The sequence below is a fragment of the Columba livia genome, chromosome 1, assembly GCF_036013475.1.
Source record: "Columba livia isolate bColLiv1 breed racing homer chromosome 1, bColLiv1.pat.W.v2, whole genome shotgun sequence".
NCBI classification, from domain to species: Eukaryota; Metazoa; Chordata; class Aves; order Columbiformes; family Columbidae; genus Columba; species Columba livia.
This window is the reverse complement of record NC_088602.1, coordinates 30,849,411-30,870,427: the sequence shown is the minus strand read 5'-3', so window position 1 is coordinate 30,870,427 and position 21,017 is coordinate 30,849,411. Positions and strand designations below refer to the sequence as shown.

Here is a 21,017-nt window from a genome sequence, read left to right as displayed (position 1 = left end):
ATTGCCCCTTGTCCTATCGTTGGTTGTCACCAAGAAGAGCCTGGCTCCCTCCTTGTGACACTCACCCTTTATATATTTATAAACATTAAGGAGGTCACCCCTCAGTCTCCTCCAAGCTAAAGAGACCCAGCTCCCTCAGCCTTTCCTCATTAGGGAGATGGTCCACTCCATCATCTTCGTTGCTCTGCGCTGGACTCTCTCCACAGTTCCCTGTCCTTCTGGAACTGAGGGGCCCAGAACTGGACACAGTATTCCAGATGTGGTCTCAATCAGGGAACCCCCTAGGGAATTCCCTGGGGAAATGGCTGCTTGACGGTGGCTACCGGAATTGCCGGGCGCGGGTATCGAACCTCTGGCCGGGGCTCCATCGCGCCGCTCCCTCACCACGTGACCGGCGGAGGGGCGGAGCGCCTCCACCCTCCCTACCCCTCACGGCGGAGCCGCAGCCAATCAGCGCCGGGGAGGTGCACCACACGGTGCAGGGAGCAGCGGTGGGCGCCTACTGAGTATGCTCGGTGCCGCGGTTGGACACGCCCACTTCCTCACGGCAGTGGGGGGAGGGTTCGCAGACGAGGAAGTGGCCGGTTTCGCGGGCCGGTGTGTGAGGACTGGGGTGCATGGTTTCCGCCACCCCGCGGTAAGTCCCAGTGCGGAAACGAGGGGGGGGAGATGGGTGGTGGAAGTGGGGACACCCGCTGCTCGGCGCCCCCTCAGTGCCTGGCACCTCCCCCCCGCGCCCGGAGCGTCGATGAACGGGCCCGACTGGAGCTCGCGGGAGAACAGGCTTGTTGGGGCGACACCGGTTTTACCTCAGTGGGGTGGTCGTTGTTATGGAGGCCACATGGCAGGGCCGGCCAGTTGACAGCTCACTCTGTCAGGCCTCAGAGCACCAGGGCATGAGGGAAGGCATCGCTGCAGCAGGCCCCATCAGCACCCAGCTGCCCAAATCGGTGGAGACACGAAGGACACGAGAATGGTCAGAGGGTTGAAACAGCTCTGCTGTGGAAACAGGCTGAGAGAGTTGGGCTTGTACAGCCTGGAGAAGAGAAGGCTCTGGGGAGACCTTCTAGCAGCCTTCCAGAACTTTAAGGGGGCTTATAAGAAATTGGGACTTTTTACCAAGGCCTGTAGTGACAGGACGAAGGGCAATGATTTTAAACTGAAAGAGGTTATGTTTAGATTGGGCATAAGGAAGACATTTTTTACAAGGAGGGGGGTGAGATATGGGAACAGGCTGCCCAGATAAGCTGTGGATGCCCCATCCCCGTGAGTGTTCAAGGCCAGACTGGATGGGACTCTGAGCAACCTGGTCTGGTGAAAGATGCCCCTGCCCATGGCAGGGGGGTTGGATTAGGTGGTCATCAAAGGTCCCTTCCAACCCCAACCATTGCAAATAGGTGAGAGTTTAGCTCTGGTGAGGAACCCTCCAGTTACCCTCATCACTTGGGTCAGATGTAATAACATATACCTTTCTAAAGAAAATGTATATTTTATTTTTTTTAGATCTTGAAAAATATTTCCTCTGTAGCAAGTGAAAGGTGATAAGACAGATGGATTTCTCTTTTGTTTTTGTTTTGGAAGTTTTGTGAAGGCTGAATGTGTTTATGCTGCTGATGACTTGGTGAAGAACAGAGGGGTGTTTGTGCGGGTCATTCTTGGCTAATATATGACCTGTGTAAAATGTGTGTATTTTCATGTAAGGATGTTTTCAGAGTTGGTTCAGGGGAGGAAATACTTAGACAAACTAGTAATGTTTCAGCAAGGTGTAATTGGAAGTGGTGCAGTCCCTGTGCACTTGCTAACAATGTCCTCCTCCTTTTTTACTTTCTGTTTCGTTTCCCGATTTCTGCCATTTTGTCACTGTTGGAAAAATAAAACAAACAAACCTGCTTGTAGGAAATGGCACAAGTACCAGAGAAGCAGCCAGACGCTCGTGACTGTTTCTTTCCCTCTCTCACTTCTCCTCTGTCTTCTGTTAATTTTCTGTGTCGGTACTGGGGGGCAGTGGAAGGGGTTCTACCTCTCCGAGGTGAATTAGTCACTTGAGGTTCCCAAAGCCTGTTTTTGTGGCAGTGAAAGCTGGTAGTGAGGAACTGCAGAAGGACTTTGTGACTGAATGATTTGGCTATAAAATAGCAGGTGAAAATCTAAAATAAGTGGAAAATTATGCATGTCAGAGCAACAATCGTAATGCTGATGTGCTCTTTACTGACACCACTTAGGAAAGAGATCTGGGGGACTATAATGCAGAGTTCTGTGAAAGCGTCAGGCCTGTGCTCAGAAGCAGTCCAAAATGTGACTGAAATATTTAAGAAAAAGAAAGAGAAAAATACAGAATGCCATTGTGACTTTGTACTGTAAATGGTAGACCACCCTTCTGAAGGTTGTTTGCTCCTCTTGGAACATGACAGGACCAGAGACGAGATTGAGAAGTGACAGGGCTGATCAAAGATGTGGAGCGGCTTCTGTACAAGGGACAACTGAATAGTTTCAGATTCTTCGACTTGAAGAAGAGACAGTGGCAGAAAGAATAACAGACCTGTGCTGTCACGGGTGTTACTGGGGGAGCTGAGTAAGGAACAACTTTTTGCCTCTTCAGGCAGGTCCTGGGGTGTCAGTGGAACCCATGAGCAGCAGCCTTTAGACCTGTGAAAGCAAGGGGTTGTGTAGATGAAAAGTAAACAAACTGTGGATCTGGAACTGTGCCCTTAGTGCCTCTTCCCTTCTTGCTGGAGAGCAGCCAGCCCAGTCCATTGCACCATTTGGCTCAGTGTCCTCCCCCTGGCAGCAGTCTGTAGAAAGCTAGAGAAGAGCACAGGGCTGTAGGAATGCTCCCCTGGGGACAGGACACTGAGCTGAAGGTGGCAGTGGGGGCAGGCTGGCTGCTGTGACCATGAGGAATAGCCAAGAGCTGTCCTCCCACCACTTCAGGAATCCTGCAGAGGGGCTGGATTAACCCCAGGGCTGATCTTGACTGAGTGTCTTCTGTTGTCCTGCAGCACCAGCATTTCTTCTGGAGCCTCTAAGAACACCAGGGACTGTAGACTCCACCTTTAGCCTCTTCCTCACAAAATTCCCAAAGCCCCTGGAGCTGGATCCTCTGACTGGGCCTGAGCAGGGCCTATGTACCTCCATCCGCTCCAGGTATTAGCTTGCTGTAGAGAACTTTTCTTGAGTTCTAAACCATTTAAACTCTAGCTTGCTCTGCTTCTTAATTTCTTTGTGTCTTTGTTTTCTATTCTATTTCAAATATTTCTATTTTTATATATTTCTGTTTGTTTCTATCATATTTATTTAATGCTTAAGTTCTGAGACTGATGTGATGGCCACTGCATAGGTAGATACTGGAAATCAATCCCTACCTATCTCTTGCTTACAAGAGATAGAAGGATGCGGGGGAAAAAAAACCCTAGATGTGTGTGGAGGTGAAGTGACTTGCCTGTGATTAAGTCAGTTCTAAGTGGCAGGACCAGAGAGGTGGGGTGGGGGGGAATCAACATAAAACCAACCAAAAACCAGAAACTAAACTTGTACTCTGGTGGTGTTCTCACTTGAGACTACCCCCTCTGTTTTATGGAAGGAAAATGGTGACTAGTGAAAACAGAGGTTGGCTGTTGAAAGCTGCAGAAGAATGTGTGAGATTTACTGGACTGTGAGACTTCTTGCCTGTTTTGTACTTCAACCTTACTGCTTCTCTCTCACTAGAATAATTTAACTTCAAATCTTCTTGTTTCTTAAAACCACATTTTTCTTACTGTTATCTTATAGGAGTTTGTGCTGTCAGAGGTGACATCTCCACCAAAGGGCAGTTTGGAGTATCACACCCCGTAGGAGTGGGAAATTGTTGAAGATTTCTGCGGCAGACTTGCACAGAAACCACAGACAAAGTAAAACTTTTGCTACTAATGTGTGGCATGATGCTCTAAACTGCTGGTGGGGGATGCGGATGAAGGCTTATCCAGAAACATTTAGACTGTTCTGTAAAATAAGTAGCTGGCCTTAAAATTTTGCAGCTGCTGGGGAAAAGAGAGACTGTATAAAGAACAATTAAGACTTGAGTGGATATGTCAATAAAAAGAGAACAGATGTCCATGGGGCAAATCCCAGGGTACAGAGAAAATTCTATCACTCATGTTAGCGTTCTGCCTCATGGAGAGAGAGTGGTCAAATCTCTCATTTCTGACTCTTCTGCCGCCTTTTCTTTGCAAGCTTCTGCATCCTTCTTTGTTACATCCTAGTCACAGTAAGGAATTAGTGTTTCTTCCTTGTTTTCTGTGAATTCCTGGAAGGTACTGGAGAAGTTTAGGGACAGCAATTTTTCTCTCCTTGGTTGACTTGCAGACTCACATGGTGCAAAACTAGCTTAAGGAAGGCACTGCTATGGATAACTGATCTTCTGCAAATAAAACAGGTTTCACATCTAGGGTATGATGTGCTGGCCTGCTCTTGGGGCTGTTAGAGCAGATATTGCCAACCAAGCTTGAAAACTCTTGTGTCAGCTCCCATGACTTGTTAGTGACTTTTCAAGAGGAAATAAACCAGTTTTCCTCCTGCTCTTAACTGCTGGAGCTCTTGGGAGCTGGTTTTCATCCCAGTGCTGTCCCAAGACTGGGCTTTGCCTTTTCTACTCGTAGTTGTTGCTGGAGGAACACAGCACCAAGGTTCAGGGAATGCAGGGGATTGGGTAGTTAGAGGGCAAGAGCTAGTAAGCTCTGCTTTCTTCTGTTCGTCCTGCTTGGTGTATGCTAGTTGCATCAATTGCTTTGTGTTTTGTCCCAGTTTTCCTGCTCCAGGTGTTTTCTGGATAATGGCGAAGATGGTGAGAAGAACCTGTGCATTTTGTTCAGAAGGGGAGGCTGGTTCTGTAATGTATATTGCCAAAGAGCGAAATGTTGCAGCTCATCAGGATTGTCTGGTAAGTGGATTTTAGTTGGTTAGTACCTAAGTGAAATGGCAAAGAAGGACTAAAGGGGAAGTTTCTACTGCTTGTCTATTTTTGACTCTGCAATGATGTCTGAATTAAAAGGTTAGTTGCACAAACCAGCAAATTATATTAAATTGAAAAGCTATCAAAAGCAACAGGACTCAGCCAGAACTGGATGTGTTGATTTGTGGTGTTTTCATGCACGTCTGCTCCTGATCAGTGGTTCTGGACACACCTACAGTTCAGCAGTAGGAGCAGTTCTTCTTGAGAGACTAAATTGGATCAGGCGTCTCAGACCACAGAAAGTTGTGTACTAAACCTTTGCAGGAAAATATTCATATCACTTGATATATCAAGGTAGAAAACTTCCCGATCAGTGCCTTATATAAAATAAGGAATAAAAATATCAGAAGTTGATTATATAAAAATATCTAAAAAAGCTCTAAATATGCTATGATCCTAGAACGTATTTACTCTTCTTGCTGTCAAAATGCCTCCCCTTTATTCTGGGATCTCAGTAGAGCTGGTTCTTGGTTTGCAGAATCAATTACAGATGCCATATTATCCCTTCAGTGAGGGTCGCTTAGTGCAGCAGATGAGTCTGCTACTGGAACAGCTTTCTGGCTTTCACTGTTCCAGCAGCCTTACTCTTGCAGGTTTTATGTTTACATCTTTATTTTTCTGATATTTTTTACTTATTATTTTTCGTAGAATGTTTTTTTTAATGCAATAACTTCACTAATTTCTCTGCCTTGGGCTTCTTTGTGCTATTTGGCTTTTTCATAGTTAACCATCCCCTTCTGAGCAGACAGACTGTGCCTGCCAGTTGACGGAAGGGTAGCTCGCTTTCGTTTGGAATTAGCTGTATGTAATGATTAGGAAAAAAAGTTGCAAAGAACTTCCCCTTCCTCACTTACTGTCATGGCTCAGTTTTTTTGTGGGAATTACAGTGGCCCAAATGTGCATGTATGCATCTTCTCTGGGTTTCTCCCTGGCTTCATACAGTGCTCCTGTGTTTCTCATGTGGTCAAATCTTTTCTTTGCAGCATTGGACTGCACAGAAATTTTATTAGAGAGAGATGGTGCATCCAGCTCTAAGGCTGAACATCTGAGCAGATAACAAGGTGTTCAAGGTGTGGAGGTCTGTCAGCTGAAGAGCTTCTGCTTACTCTGAGTAGCCTGGACTTCCAGACTTGCTTCACTCACACTTCTTACTAACTTCATTTTCTCACCTTGTTATCTCTTCTTAGTTCACCTTCAGAACTGTCCTATTTCTCTTCAGAAATCTCCTGTTAATACATAGACAGAGGAACTTCTTTTGACTGGGAAAAGGTTTAAGCCCAGCTCCTTCTTCAACGTAGGAGAAACCTCTTAAAAAAAACCAAAAAAAACCAAACCAACCCAAAACACTAAAAAACCAGAGAAAAATCAGCCTTTCTTAGGTAGGGCAAGTATAAGAACAAAAGGTGATTTTATGAGGAGTGGCTGAGGGAACTGGGGCTGTTCAGCCTGGAGAAAAGGAGGCTGAGGGGAGACCTGATCGCTGTCTACAACTACCTGAAAGGAGGTTGTAGCATGGAGGGTGTTGGTCTCTTCTCCCAGGTAGCAAGTGACAGGATGAGAGGAAATGGCCTCAAGTTGTACCAGGGGAGGTTTAGATTGAATATTAGGACAACTTTATTCATGGGTAGGATTGTCAGGCGTTGGAACAGGCTGCCCAGGGAAGCGGTAGAGTCACCATCCTTGGAGGTGTTTAAAAGATGTGTAGATGTGGTGCTCAGGGTCACGGTTTAGTGCCAGAGTTAGGTTACGGTTGGACTCGATGATTTTAAGGGTCTCAGCCGAAATGATTTTATGTACTCTTCCTCTCTTTTCTCTGGAATACACTGGTGACTGGGTCCTTCTATCAATTCTTAATATTGTCTCTTTTGTATTTAGTTATTTTCCTCAGGGTTTGTGGAATCTGAAGAGTATAACCCAAATAATCTGGATCTAAGGTTTGATGTGGCATCAGTATTGAAAGAACTTAAGAGAGGAAAGCGGCTGGTAAGGAGTTTCTTTCTGAATCTGCACTTAGTCCTATCTCATGGTACTGAAGGTTGTCTGGCCTGTTTTATGCTTCAAAAAAATGCAGAAAGCATCTACTAAGACTAGGGAAAATACAGATTTAGAATTAGAAACATTGATTTGACATTGTGTTTGGTGAAATGTAGTTAATTCTGTATTAAAATGTGTCGTTTTTTCTGGCCTTTAAGTCCTTAGTCTAAGTTTCCTAAGAGACTTTGATAATGGACTGAGCCCATGCCTGAAACAAAATTGTGCAATCCATAAGTGTAAAGGGAAACACCTTCTGGTTTTAGCAGAAGGAAGGTTATTTATATGAGGTTTTCTTATTGGCTTTGTCCTCAGCTGCCCTCCTTCCTTCCATCCTGAGTGGAATTCTTTTCACTATGAAGTTAGCCTAGAAAACATAAATACAAGCACTGTTACCAATAGATATTGAAATAACTTGGGCAAGATTTAGGAGAGGGAGGGATGTTGCCCAGTGCTCTCACATGACACTTTGCATCATTTTACAAAATTCAGCAGTACAAAATAGAGGTGAGACAGCAAAAAGGCAGCTGAAGTAATGGCCGGGGTAGGAGTTTGCAGACACAAACTTTCCTGATACAAAAGAGACGCACAATGGAAGATTTTATTTTCCCACAGAGGGGAGTATTTGCTTTGTGTGGCCAGATTTTCAGCAGCTGTCGGTCATGTTTACTTGCTAAATCTCATCCTGCTCTAGGTGTGCAACTTCTGTCGCAAGAAAGGAGCCACTGTGGGATGCGAGGAAAGAGCCTGTCGCAGGAGTTATCACTACTTCTGTGCGCTCTGCGATGATGCAACAATAGAAACAGATGAAGTAAATGGAGTCTACCGGTATTTAACCAAATATTTTCTCACTAATTATTGTCAAGGTTTTGGTGGTGGTGTCAGGAAGAAAGACCTAAAAGTTGTGTGGGGGTTTTTTAAAGTTTTTTTTTGACAAGGAAGTATGTTTCCCTTTCAAAGTGGTGTTCAGTCGTCTGTTCACAAGCAATAGGGAAAATGTTTTTCTTTAACAGGAAAACACCACAGAAGGAATCTACACTGTGTTTAAGCCTGCAATGCAGCTGAAAGATCACTAGGCCAAAACTGGGGAAGTCAGTCCTTACTGACCATCTAGCTAGTCTTCAGGGACCAAGATTTTTATTCATGTCACTCAGATTCTCAATTTTTTTTGGTTCACAAGCTTCAATAAATGTGGTCTGAGCACAGAGCAGGTTATAGCACTTCTGGATCTGTTCACATTAGGCAAATTCTGGCATTTTTCCCTCCTTATGCGAGCAGAGAACTTTTTATTCCCACCAAAGACCTTCAAGTGCATTGCTAGCATTAACACAATTAAACAGACTTTAAATTCTGAGTTGCCGTTGTTGTGCTGATGAGCAATGGTTATCAAAACAAGTAGAGCAGAACAAAAAAGAGAAGGCATACAGAGCTATGGAAGTGGCTAGTAAGAGGAGAAGTGGGGAAATAAGTGTAAATGGTCTTGTCATCTTGCAAAAATTACATTAGGGAAGTGCTTCCAACTAAAGTGGCCTGAGTAGTAAAAGGTATTGTCCTTTATAAGATGGTCCTGTACTTAGGAAGGTTGTTTTTAACTGAGAAATAATAGAATTAAAGGAAGAGGGGGAAAAAGCAACCTCTAAAGGGTAATATTACAAATTCAGGGATGTAAGTAAGGTGCCTCTAGTACTTACTAGCTTTCTGATTGAATTGTTAGGCATGCATAAATTTGGGGGTTTTTGTGGATCAAAATGAGTTTCATGCGAAAAAAGCGTAGCTGATCAAGGAAGCAGACTATGATTCTAAGGTCAGTGCTTGTGTTTTGTTAAAATAAACAAATGACAATAATGAGAAAATGTCCTAGCAAACACAGATCCCTTTAAAAATTGCATCCAAACACTTGAGCGTTAGTCTTGGCAAATGGATTCGTAATGAAGAAATGGGCTAAACCACGCTCTCAATAAGGCAATTTTGCTTAAAAAGTTATTTGGGATCCTTCTGTAAGAAAGGCAGGTTATAGAAGCTGGTTCATGTTCTCTCCATATTATTATATCCAGAAAATAAGGAATATTTCCAGCTGTATTTGTGGCATTTTGCCTCTTCCAAGGAATTTGCATTGCTCTCCTGGAACCAGAGAAAATAATCCCATCTTGCATACCATTGAAGTATTTTAAGGCATGAATGGATTGAGCAGCTTTAAGCTGCTGGATCTCAAACAGGGACTCCTGCTTCCTCAGGATTTGGGGACCACCTCAGCAGCACTGGGCAGCAGAAAGGGAAGGGTTTGGGGCACAGAGATCTCTGACCAGTAACTGGTGGTGCGGGGCCCTGTGGCTGTGCCAGCACGTTGTGCGGGGCTTGTAAGTTCAAGTTGACTGGTGAGCAGATACATCTGAAGAAGTTCTGGACCTGGCCTGAGTGGTACAGGGCAAAGGGGCAGAATCACAGGAGCTGTGATCAATATTAGTACTGTGGTGTTTCATCTTGACAGCACGGATCTTGTTTTAATAAGGCGTTTCAGTAAGAGTAGCCCGGCCACAGTGATTTCCACACCAGTTGGAATGTGTCTGACTCAGGCTTAGAACAGTGAGCAAGTCCGGAGGCGGGTAATTAAACTGGTAAATCAAAGCTTCAGTGTTCAGAGTCTGCTGAGGCTCTAACAGTATGAATACAAGCTTGTCTGTGTGTGTGACTGTACAGCAGGTGATTTCCAAGGTAGGTAATGCTGAACAAAAATAATGATAATTTTTTTAAGCATCTTTCAGTTCATGTTCAATGAAAAGAGGGGGAAATACCTGGTAAAATCAGTCAACATAACTGTTTACATTTTTATTAATACTTCTTCTCTTTTTCTTAAAATTGAACTTAAATTTTAGAGTGTTCTGCCCAAAACATGACCCAGGCAATAGGACCAATCGCTATGGTGAGTTTCTTTAATGGCTTCATTGATTTCATTTGTTTTAAAAGTTTGCATCCTGCAGTCAGTAACTCATTTGAACAAAATAAACATTACTCCACCTTTATATTGAGTGGTGGATTTCTAATCTTGCACGTGTGGTTTGGTTGAGATCCATGCATATGCATTAAAATCGGGAAGGCTTTTTGAAGTAGGAAATGTTTATATTTTATCTTCCCCGACTCTCGCTCAAAACTGACACTGTGGACCTGATCCTTGATGGAATTATTCTGACTGTGTGCAGGCAGGCAGGCCCAAGCAGCTTGTAAAGCCCATGTGAGAGATGAGAGCCATGCTAAGAAGTGATCCACAAGCTTGCACTTGATTAGCAAAGAGAGGGCTGCTACAGGAGTGGTCACCTTGGGATTTTGATCTGCAGTTATGTCAAAACGTTCACATTTCCGTCTTCTGTATTCACTGCAGTAGGTTTTTAAATAGGGCCTTTCATTCTGAAGGATCCCAAAGAGCTTTTTAAGTGTAACAGAAGGGTTATACAACCCCTGTTTAAGGATTGCTTCCTATGCTATGGAAATGCAGCTTTCTTGGGCAGTCCTGGTCCTTGCTGGTTCAGAAGTAGTCAGGAATCTCGCTGAATTAACTGACCAAAGCTGCGTCTTCGTTAATGCGTACAATCCTGCTCAAAATGGGGTGGCTCCTAGGCTGGCCTTCACTTTGAAGTTAAGCTCAATGAAACTGAGAGCACTAATGCTAGGAGTGGTGTGCTCCCGCTGAAGTCTAGCGAAGTTTGGCTTATCTTGACAAAGTCTGTCTCCACCCTGATGCCTCTCAAGGGTCAGGTTAGCTGATTGTCACAGGGTGTGAAGCTTCTTAGCCAGACATACAGTCTGTTTAACACCTGATATTGCTGTTGTTCAAGAACCCAATGCAGCTTCTTATTTCACTTAGTAGTTTTGCTTTTTACTTATCCATAGTTCTGAGGCCTGACATTCCCTCCCTTTTTAAAATTAATTTGATTTCTGTGGTCTCATGGTTGTTGGTTTGTTGGGTCTGTCCAGGGTCCCAGGTGTTCTCCTGTCCGAGCACTAGACAAGGCCAGGATTGCTTCGTTTCCAGTATGAGATGAGATTCAGGTGTTAGGCCAAGCCCTCTAGACCACCCACTTCATAAGAAAGGCTTAAATTTTATGAGGTTGAAGTTCTTAGGGTCTTCAACTGCTGCATATACAATGTATGGCCTGTTCCCTGGGAAGAGTTTTCTCCTAGAGGAGATCTTCCAGAGACACATAATCTGGAGACCCTCTGTTAATGAGAGGTAACTGGATTCTGCTGGCAGTGTCTGCCCTGCCTCCTGAATGGGCTTCACCCACCCCTGTCAGAGAGCAGCTGTACCCCAGGAGGTGGGGATCAGCTCTGACGGCTGGGTAAATGACACTTGGTTCTCCAAGCCCAACATCTCCAGCCTCTGAGCGGCTCTCAGACGCTTGTATGGTGCTCAGAACAGCCAGGGCTATCTGCTGGTGAGGTGGCTGAAGAAGCAAGTGCTCTGTCTGGCCCAGCCCTGGCCCGTGTGGGCAAGCAGGGGACACCCATGCTCAGTGTGTTTGCCGGCAGGCTGGGATGGAAGCGCTCCATGGTGGAGTTTTGACTCAGGATCCAGCTCGGGCAGAGTAGCTCAGCTGTTCCCCTGGGGCAGGCTGTGCCAGCACTGGGCTGTATGGGAGCAGGAGCTGGTACAAAAGGGCTGCCTCTCCAGGCTTGTTTTCCCCAGTAGCTTGGAGAAAATGGGGTCAAGGAAATTCCTGTCAGTGTTCCTGTGCTGAAATGTCAGGGTTCTGCTGTGTGACTGGAAGGAGATCTGGTGCCTTAGGAGCCAAGAGGTCACCTTGCAGCTCTGTACAGCAGGGATGGGATGGCAGTTTGGACTTGAAAACAGGCTCCAGCCTCTGCTTAACTGGAAATGTTGGGTGTGCCCAACACCTGACAAACGTAGAAGACAAGAGAACACTGTGGGGATCAGGAACAGTCAGGCTGCTCTTTCGACTATGTTCCTTATGTTTAGTAAGGCATCCCTAAAGCAGGTGTCAGGAAGATTTGAGCAAATCCTACTGCAGATCAAAGATGTCATGTGAGACAACAAGCAACGCTTGGTGCCTGCAGCAGCATTTCCTAGACTGCTGCAAATTAGGCCACCCAGCTTTATTTTGGATGAAGTGATTTCCTTTCAGGCCATGAAAAATGAAAATGTACAGCACCACACTCAGACAAGAGTAACCAAACCCCAATCTTTCAACTGCCTTCCTGTACCAACAGTAATTCCTCATTCACAGAATTGCAGAATGTCAGGGATCGGAAGGGACCTCAAAAGATCATCCAGTCCAATCCCCCTGCCGTAGCAGGAACACCCAGATGAGGTTACACAGGAAGGTGTCCAGACAGGTTTTGAATGTCTCCAGAGTAGGAGACTCCACAACCCCCCTGGGTAACCTCTTCCAGTGTCTGTCACCCTCACTGAGAAGTTTCTTCTCAAATTTAAGTGGAACCTCTTGTGTTCCAGTTTGAACCCATTACCCCTTGTCCTACCATTGGTTGTCACCGAGAAGAGCCTGGCTCCATCCTCGTGACACTCACCCTTTACATATTTGTAAACATTCCTCTTAATAGATTGATTTCTAGTAGGAAAAACCTTACTAAGTGCTGCCCAATGGATGTAGAGGTCACTGGGAAGGGGGCATAGTAACCCCACTGCATTTAAAAGCCTTGGTTTTGGTGGGTGGTTGAACTCTGGCTTTTTCTGCTCCTGTTGTGTCTTCCTTGCCAGAGTTACCCTCCTCTGCTTGTGATGCTGCAGCTGTTTGCAGCAGCTGCCAGGTGTGATGTTGGAGGGTGGCTGGTGCATGCTCATAGAAAGGACAGAGCGAAAGCAGATGATTCTGCAGAGATCCCGTACCACATCACTAAAAATACTTTGTAGCATAAATAGTATTAAACTTACAAGTCAAATTGCTTTTGGAGGCTTTCTAGGAGGCTGTTTTATTGATGAAAACCATAATGCCATTTATGTGTCTTTGGGCACCTAAAATAATTCTCTATGTAGTTTTAGATTTGAGCATGTATCAACAAGGATACACTGAAAACAAACAGTCATCTCTCATAAATTTGCCCGATGTTTTTACCACTCAGAGGTAGTGCTGCTGTCGGGGAGAATCAGTTCACTCTGCTGCAGTCTAAAATCTTATGTTAAAAGCTGCGATTTGCTTTACACTGAGTTTAAAAGGTGAAGTGGTATTGTAATGCTACAGTGATTTGCACTTCTTCCTAATGGTTCAGGCTTGTAATTTTTCTTACGTGGAAATAATGTGAATTCCACTGAAACCTCAAGTATTTAGGGAAGCTGAAGCGTATTCTTGCCTTGCCACCCAAAGTGCCTCTCTTTCATAGCTTTTTGGGAAAGGAGAGAATTTCAGTGATGTGAAAGCGTCAGTCTGAGATTGGCACATTTCTCACTTTGTTGTTTCTTGATTCCTAGGTGCAGCTAGTAAAAGGAGAAGACATGCATTGAAGTCTTCCACCATCACGGAACAAATGGTAATTCTGCCTTTAAGTAGTCCTGAAAGAGGACCCCACATCTGGCTTCTTCTTTAGTGGAGCATTTTGATGGTGGATTCAGAAAGACTTCTTCACAGAAGCAGTAACTTTTCCTTTACAGCCTCTTGTTTTGATCTTGTCATTCTGTCAAAACAAAACTCTTTCCATGTGGAGCTGCTCCAGGCAGAGCCAGCGCTGCCCTCGGGTAACGTGGCACGAATGTGACAGGAACCACTGAGCCAGGCTGTGATCTTGACGTGACCAGAAGGAGCTTCCCTTTGGGGGCTTCTTCTCTTTGGAAGTACTACGGCCCTCAGATTTGCTTAGGGCTTGACACAGTTTCCAGGAAAAGCTGCTTTTGGAGGGTCACTTGGCATTTTAAACCAGCACGTCCTTGTTTGGGAGCCTGCGCTCAGTAAATGTGTCTGGTTTTCGTTGCTGATCTGGCAGTTCTCAGCTCTGCTGGTGGAGATGGCATTTCCAAGGGTTTGGGAGCTATCGAGCGGGACATCCCTCTGGTTGCAGGGGCAGTTGTTTTAGAGGCTGCAGTTAGAAAACCTGTAAGAACAGGTTATTTTAAGTTTTGAAATTATTCTTTTGGCTTCATGGAAGTATGCATGGGAGCTCCCATGGGCTCTTGCAGGGGTCCAGATTTCTGCTTCCTAGAGGATTTGGCATCCAGCTTTCCTTGGGACAAACTTCAGCCTTTCGCAGGTCTTGAGATGAAAGGGAGGCCATGTGAGGCCTTTGCAGCTTTTGCACTCTCAGAAGGGAAGGTTATTTGTTTCGAAGAATTTTATCAGCTGGAAATCCACTTGCATTCATGGTACTATAGCTGAGATTTGTGTCACGTGTTACCCACAGCAATGTGCTGTTTCTGCTGCTTTCCAGTGCTAGCAATCTCAGAAATCAATACAAACACTGCAAATAAGGTGTTATCACCGCAGGATAAATTGCTTACCGTTGTGTAAGCATTGCATTTTTACACTGGTGGAGTTTTGTGACAGCGTAAGAATAATTTGTTGTACTGTGGTATGGCACGGAACAGCAGAGAATGACTGTGTCCTGTCCAAAGGAAAAGAAAAACATGTCCCCTCCTCTCAAATCCTTTCTACCATTACACCTGGTCTAGGGAACTAAACATCATTTGCCCTGTGAGTTGGCAGTGGGCGTTTGTTAACATCTGTGCTATTTGCAAATGCAATAATAATTAAGGAGGGTGGTGTCCCAGGTGTTGGGCTTTTCTGAGAGAGTTCTTGCTTTCAAGCAGTTTTTGCTTCTTTTTTTTACAAAATGGAATGGAGAGGAATATTGTTAGCTGTGCAGAGAAGCGGATTGTCTTCACAGAAATCTGTGCTGCTTTTTATCTTTCTGCTGATATACAGGTAAGATAATGAAAACAGAGTAAATGTCAGTATGGGGTAAAAAGATGTTGTTTTGATTTTCTTACAGAGCACAGAAGAGACAACAGAAGAAGAGAGTTTACGAATACTAGAAAGAAAAAACAACAGGCATAAAGGTGCGACTCACTTTATCGAACTACTAGGAGATACTGTGATCTGTTGTGTTGAAGTTTAGACCTTGGAAATGGTTGATAGCAGTGGTGCTGCAAATGTATTTTTATTATTCTCCTGACACGAGTGACTTTCCATGCTCTGGCAAGGGAGCAGAAGTCTGATTTGCAGAATAACTGCTCAGCTTTTAATAGTTGTGCAGTGAATGAATCTCTGCTTTGGCTGAAAGATGCTGTAAGACCTGAGCCGGTAAATTCACCAGGATTTCTATAAGACCCCTGCTGAGTTCAGCAGTGTGTCTCCAGTGAACAGCAGCAAACAGGGATGCCTCTCTCCCCCCCCTCAATATAGTTAAATTTAAAAGGCAATCAGTCCTTCATGTCCATCTCGTTGCACTGAGCACCTCTGGAAGGAGGCAAAGGGAGCAGTTCTGGCAGGGCTTAGCAGAGGAGGTGTTGCAAGGAGGGGGGTTGAGCACTGACCCAGCAGTGGGGGGGGAATTCAGCACCCCTTTAGCAGGAGCTCCAGCTCATGGGGGAAAAATGGGGCTCACGAAATACTGCTGCAGTTATTGCTGCCATGACGTGCTTGTCTTATTGTGAGCCCTAGGTGTGCACAGGGTGCTTACGTCAATATAGGATTTTACTGCATACGTATGGTGCTACAACAGTTAAATCAACCACTGGACCCATCCTTCAGTTATGCAGTTTTCATGTTACCCCGAAAGTCCTGCTGTTGCTTGGAAGTTTAGAAGGTATTAGTGGTGAAGGGGTAATGGTTTTAAACTAAAGGAGGAGAGCTTCTGGTTAGACATGACAAAGAAATCTTTTACACTGAGGGTGGTGAAACACTGGCCCAGGTTGCCCAGAGGGGTGTAGATGCCCCATCCTGGAAACAGCCCAGGCCAGGCTGGACGGGGCTCCGAGCAACCTGATCTAGTTGAAGATGTCACTGCTCGTTGTGGGGGGTTGGACTAGATGACCTTTGAAGGTCCCTTCCATCCCAAACTATTCTATGATTTTATGAGTATTCACCTTCCCGTGGCTGTGCTTGGTATATGGACACGGTGTTGGAACAAGTAGGTGGTTGCCTAGTGTTTTTCCCTAATTTTTACTACCAATAAAGAATCCTGGAATACTTTGTAGGGCATCTAGTGCAAGTGAAATGACATTTCTTTTCTCACAAATTGGTTCAGTAAAAAGTAACATTGTTTTTAATACTGGCAGACTTCTGTTAGCTGTCTGATAGCTCTTTTCTTTTGAACAGCCCATTGAATTGATCTTACTGAAACTTGTCACTGACTTGCTGCTCTGAGATGAAGAAAAAAATAGGTAGTTATTTCCCTAGCAATTCAAATCTGACAAAGGAGGTATATAAAATGGGCTGTAATAAATGAGTTTAATGCCTGAATCACTTGGAGTAAAAGTAGCCTTAATTCTCTTACCAAATCCAATACTTGGATTCTCCAATTCACTCCTTGCACTATTTTTTTATCCTTTAGCCTGTTCAGTCCACGGTGTGGTCTGGAGAATTAGAAGCAAAAAAAAAAGCAAGACAAATCACTTGCTTTCCTATATTAGGGAGTATCAGGAGGGTTTAGGAATGATGCATTTGGAGTTGTGGAGATATTTGCTTTTGGTGAATGAAGCCAAATCTAGAGCTTAGGTGATTTCATACCCAGTGTAATGCTTATGTTTGCTGGACCGCATTTCTGTTCCTGCTGAAAATGGCTGAGTAAGTAGCTGGAGGAGCCAGAGCTTTGCATAAGCATTTTTCACTGGAAAAGGGACTTGAGCCAAAGTTTGATTATAGTTTCTGAAGCAAGCGAGTATAGGCCACTTTACAGATCACTTCTGGGTAAGAGTGTGGTTTTTTTGTTTTAACAGTCCGAATAGACTTTGTTAGAAAATGCAAGCAGGCTGGGCTTCTGGATGACATATTTGAAGAGATGCTGGACACACTTCACCTGGCGCAGGAAAAACTGATGGATGACAACACTTCAGAAACAGGTACGGAGCCCCCTGGGGGGACTCTGGTCCCCGAGCAGAAATGCTGATCAGAATACCGGGCACTGGGTCGCTTTCCTGAGGAGGCTTCTGTGGTGCTAAATAACCGAGTCCTGTCTTATTTCTGCAGCTGCACAGCAGGTCGACAGTGAGTATTTTATGGTATACCCGTGTCAGTAGACATACAGATGTGTCAGTTGGCAGGCTGCCAACTCAGCATGCTCTAGTAAGACCTTCTAATTTTGAATTTTTGAAGCCACCTTTTTACTCATTGGCATAAGCATAGGTGGGTTCAGCCAGACTTGTTTTCCCGGGCACTGACGAAGGGAGAGGTCCTGAAGACAACCAGAAGGTTTTATTTGGATCGCAAGTCTGTGTTGTTCTTGCAGCTTCACAGAGGGAGCAGCTGTCTGGAAATAACAAAACTCTTTTGAGGGAGAGATCCCTGAGTATGTACATTTTAAATTTTTGGATTATTCGTTAGAACTTTATGGTCAACTGTTAGTGTGTATTTGGGGCTTTCATTGGTGTAGACATCAGCTTGTATGAAGCACTTTGTTCTTGGAGGATTCCACTCTGATGTTGCTTTGTCCACAGCACAGTTAAAAAGAAAATGTCAAACCTTTGTCTCCTATTGTCCTCCCAGGTTTACAAAGTTATGAATAGTACCTTTGGCTAAAGAACTCTAATTTATGCAAAATAACTGAAGCACATGCGTGGGAAGCGAAATGTCCCACCCGGCTAAATCCTCCTGAGGAGCAGCTTGTGTGTAACACGGCAGCAGCTGCTGGAAGCAGTCGTGAAGTCCAGGACACATAAGGGGTTCAGAGGTCTTCACCGTTAAGCAGGTCTCTTAACGGTCGTGCAAGCTCTGTAGGCATTTCATGTTTTGTTTCAATGGAAGCCCCAGTTATGAAACTGAGGTGAAAATCTGGGCTGGTTTTTAACATGGGACAGTGATGGCACTGTTCCACCTCTCACATGATCTGTCAAGAGAAATTGGTGCAGTCAGCCCTGCTGTTACACATATAGTCCTAACACGATGGAATGAAATATAACTTAAGTATATCACTTGTGTTTAAATGGACTGTTCATGTGGTGCAAACCCAAAAAGGGAATTACAATAGGTCCCCTTTCCTATTTTCTGTATGAAAAACAAACAAAGTAGAATTGACAGATTGATCCTTCTTTCTCAAATAGATCAGATGAGAAGGAAGACATCTTAAAACCTCAAGCAATCGGTATGATATAAAATAATTACTGTTTTTGCACTACTTCTAATTAGTGCTCTGCATTAATATGAGGGTTCTGTAAATCTTTACCCTGTAATATTAAACCAAATTTTCTCTTTCCCCAGAGTATGAAGAGACAGTGATGTCACTCTTCGACTGTGGACTGTTTGAAAATATACTCACAAATATTCATTCAGGTATGTGAAAAAAGCTGTCAGAGCAGTAGCAGTTGGGAAGGTTTTTGACATTGAAGTTATTGTTCTAAGCATTTTGATAAAATGACCATTTAACATGAAAATTCCAAGAAACGATTTCTCAACACTATATACATAACTGAATAAAAGCCATTGCTACCTGAATCTTTAGAAATACAGTATGTCCAATCCAGCTGGCTGACCTGAAGGGGAGGGAAGTGCCAGTTCCGCAGCTTTAAAAGACCGAAGGGTCTCTGCCCCAGAGAAGCGTCCCTGGTCCTTCTCCCTCTCCCGCAGGCTGCACTCAGCTCCTGCCTCTGCAGGTTATTTCCTTCTCCGCAGCCTCACTTCTGCAGCTTGTCTGTGTCACAGCTCTGCTCCTGGTTGACACCTACTGTTCAGACTGGCTGTGTGTTTCAGTTAAGAGCACTAAATGCCATGAGCAGACTTACCTGCACCTGATGGCACTTTTAACTAAGGTGCTTTGAAAAACAGGCTGAGAATGTTAGGCTCCATGGGCAGGAGCGGTCTCTTGGGCCCACCAGTGTGGAAGGAGACACTGGAGCTTGGACTCCAGCGTCAGCTATCGAAAGCAACAAGGTTAAAAACTGATTTTCAGCTAGGCAGGTCTCTTGCTCCCATTTCACTCTCTAACAGTTAACAGCGTTGTTCTAAATTTGGCTTTAATTTATCCCCGTGGAAAGGGAAATGGGTTTTAATTAGTTAGCTTTGAGGTTCAAGTGTGTGAAGATGGTGTTTGCAGTTTTCCCCATTCCACCTTTACTTGACTGAAAAATCCAGGCTCCTCTCTTTAGTCTTCTCTTATCACATTTAAATTCCTCTTTTGGAAGTGGGAGTGACTGACATTGCAAAGTTATCCAACACAAGGTTCCACCAGTGCCTCCTCTGAGAGCATTAAAACATCCCCATTTATAACTCCTCATGTGACACAAGCTTGGATCACACTTGTTTCTTCCACAGCTGCATCAATTATTTCATCCTCTTCTCAACTTACTTGAGAAATTTTTTATATTGGCAACTACACACACTGAACCATGTGATTGTCATGTAAAAGTTGTCCTCTCTCAGATTCCCTGCTACCGCAGCAGCTCAGTTCCTCCTGTATCACAGAATTTTTTTTCCTGATACCGTCACCCTACTTTTAATTTCAAGGTCAATAATGAAAACACTCATCAAAGTTGGCTCCAAAACTGATCCAAGAGGAGCTCTTAAAATGAACCAGTCAGAAAGGAATGAACACCGTGTTAGCTACAAGTGAAACTGTGGGGAGAGAAGGAGAGAGAGGGCTTTTTCCTTTTTTTTCCCTTGTGTCCCAATCTGTCTTCCAAGGTTTTATTGTAGGTTAAACTAGGCATTGTTAGGCTCTGCAGTGTTAATGCATATATAACATGTATTTTAAATTAATAATAGTTACATATGAATAAAAGCTTTTATCCCCTTCTTTTTTTTCATCATAGGAACAGAGGAAAAAATCCGGGAGCTTCTGGAAAGCACAAAAAGACTGGATAACAAGATTGAGCTACTGCAGGAATTAAAAGAAGTTGTCCTTCCTCCCCAGGAGAACACTGCTAGTACATCTAGTACCATGTCTGAATAACCCCTAAGTCTGTCCGTAATGGTGTTGGTATTTAGGATTTTCTGATGATATGAACTATAGAGCACATCTGTCAGTGTCTAAGTAATTCCCCTTTCTTCCCCCAAGATAGGGACACAAGGCGGAACTGCGTGTTTTCCGTTTTTATACTTCACTGTTGCAATAATTTTAAGTTGTCCCTTTCTTTAAATTTTACCATAACAATAAGTGTTATACACCAAATTTTAGCTTTTTTTAAAGCTTGACAAAACCCTCCAATGAAGACACTTTTCTCAAAGACAAGGGAACATCAGCTGCCACAGCATGCTGGTTAAAGTCACTTTGACTGTGGGTGGTAGCTGCTTCCCTCTCTGCATCTAGACAATGATGTTGGATGGATCATGTTGCTACTTTGGCTTTCCAAAGAAGATAAATCAGCAGAACTTGCACTCAAAGAAGTCTTCTGAATTGTAACCAAGAGTTTTTTATAATTAAATGATTCTTGATTGCTTAATGTATAATGAGCTCTGCTGTAGTGGCAGTGAAACACTGTTTGCAGGCAGACCAGAAATGGTTGGGCGTCATACTCTAAACAACATGTACAATGGAAAAGGGATCAAACAATGGACTGTGTCTTCCTTTCACCATTAAGAAAGGATAACACTTCTGTATGTTTTTGTCTTAAAAAACGTTTAAATACAGAAAAGCATTGTTTAGCTACAAAAGGTTAAGTTAACAAAATAAAATGTTTTTCAGAAAGCTGTGTCTTTAGTCATGCTCACTAGCCTGCTGTTGCATGGGACATGGCTGAGAAAGGCTTACACTGTCACACTGTGGTGTAACCACACCGAGCCTCCATTGTCCTGATGATCATGTCAAACACCGCTCATCATGACAAGCTGCAGCACCATTCTGTTAAACCAGCTGTACGTGTGCCAGCGCTAGTAAACATCTGTAACTT

The 21,017-nt window shown here is 44.1% G+C and overlaps 1 protein-coding gene across 5 annotated transcripts; it reads left to right on the top strand.

Moving 5' to 3' along the window:
- The first annotated feature begins 452 nt into the window (after positions 1-452).
- PHF11 (PHD finger protein 11) lies at positions 453-20,815 on the top strand. Of its 5 annotated transcripts, XM_065053676.1 has the most exons (12): positions 459-637; positions 3,000-3,144; positions 3,769-3,887; positions 4,780-4,915; positions 6,863-6,970; positions 7,713-7,846; positions 9,892-9,938; positions 13,458-13,516; positions 14,969-15,035; positions 16,917-17,039; positions 18,394-18,465; positions 19,941-20,815. In XM_065053676.1, exons 4-12 carry the CDS (start codon positions 4,808-4,810, stop codon positions 20,078-20,080), a joined length of 858 nt encoding a protein of 285 aa, XP_064909748.1. In that variant the 5' UTR covers positions 459-637; positions 3,000-3,144; positions 3,769-3,887; positions 4,780-4,807; the 3' UTR covers positions 20,081-20,815. The 5 variants fall into 5 exon arrangements, 4 of the variants coding, with proteins under 4 accessions (XP_064909738.1, XP_064909748.1, XP_064909755.1 ...); XM_065053683.1 differs by lacking the exon at positions 3,000-3,144 and having other exon boundaries at positions 467-637; XR_010470601.1 differs by lacking the exons at positions 3,000-3,144; positions 3,769-3,887 and adding an exon at positions 18,237-18,277 and having other exon boundaries at positions 471-637; positions 19,941-20,084.
- The last annotated feature ends 202 nt before the right edge of the window (positions 20,816-21,017 follow it).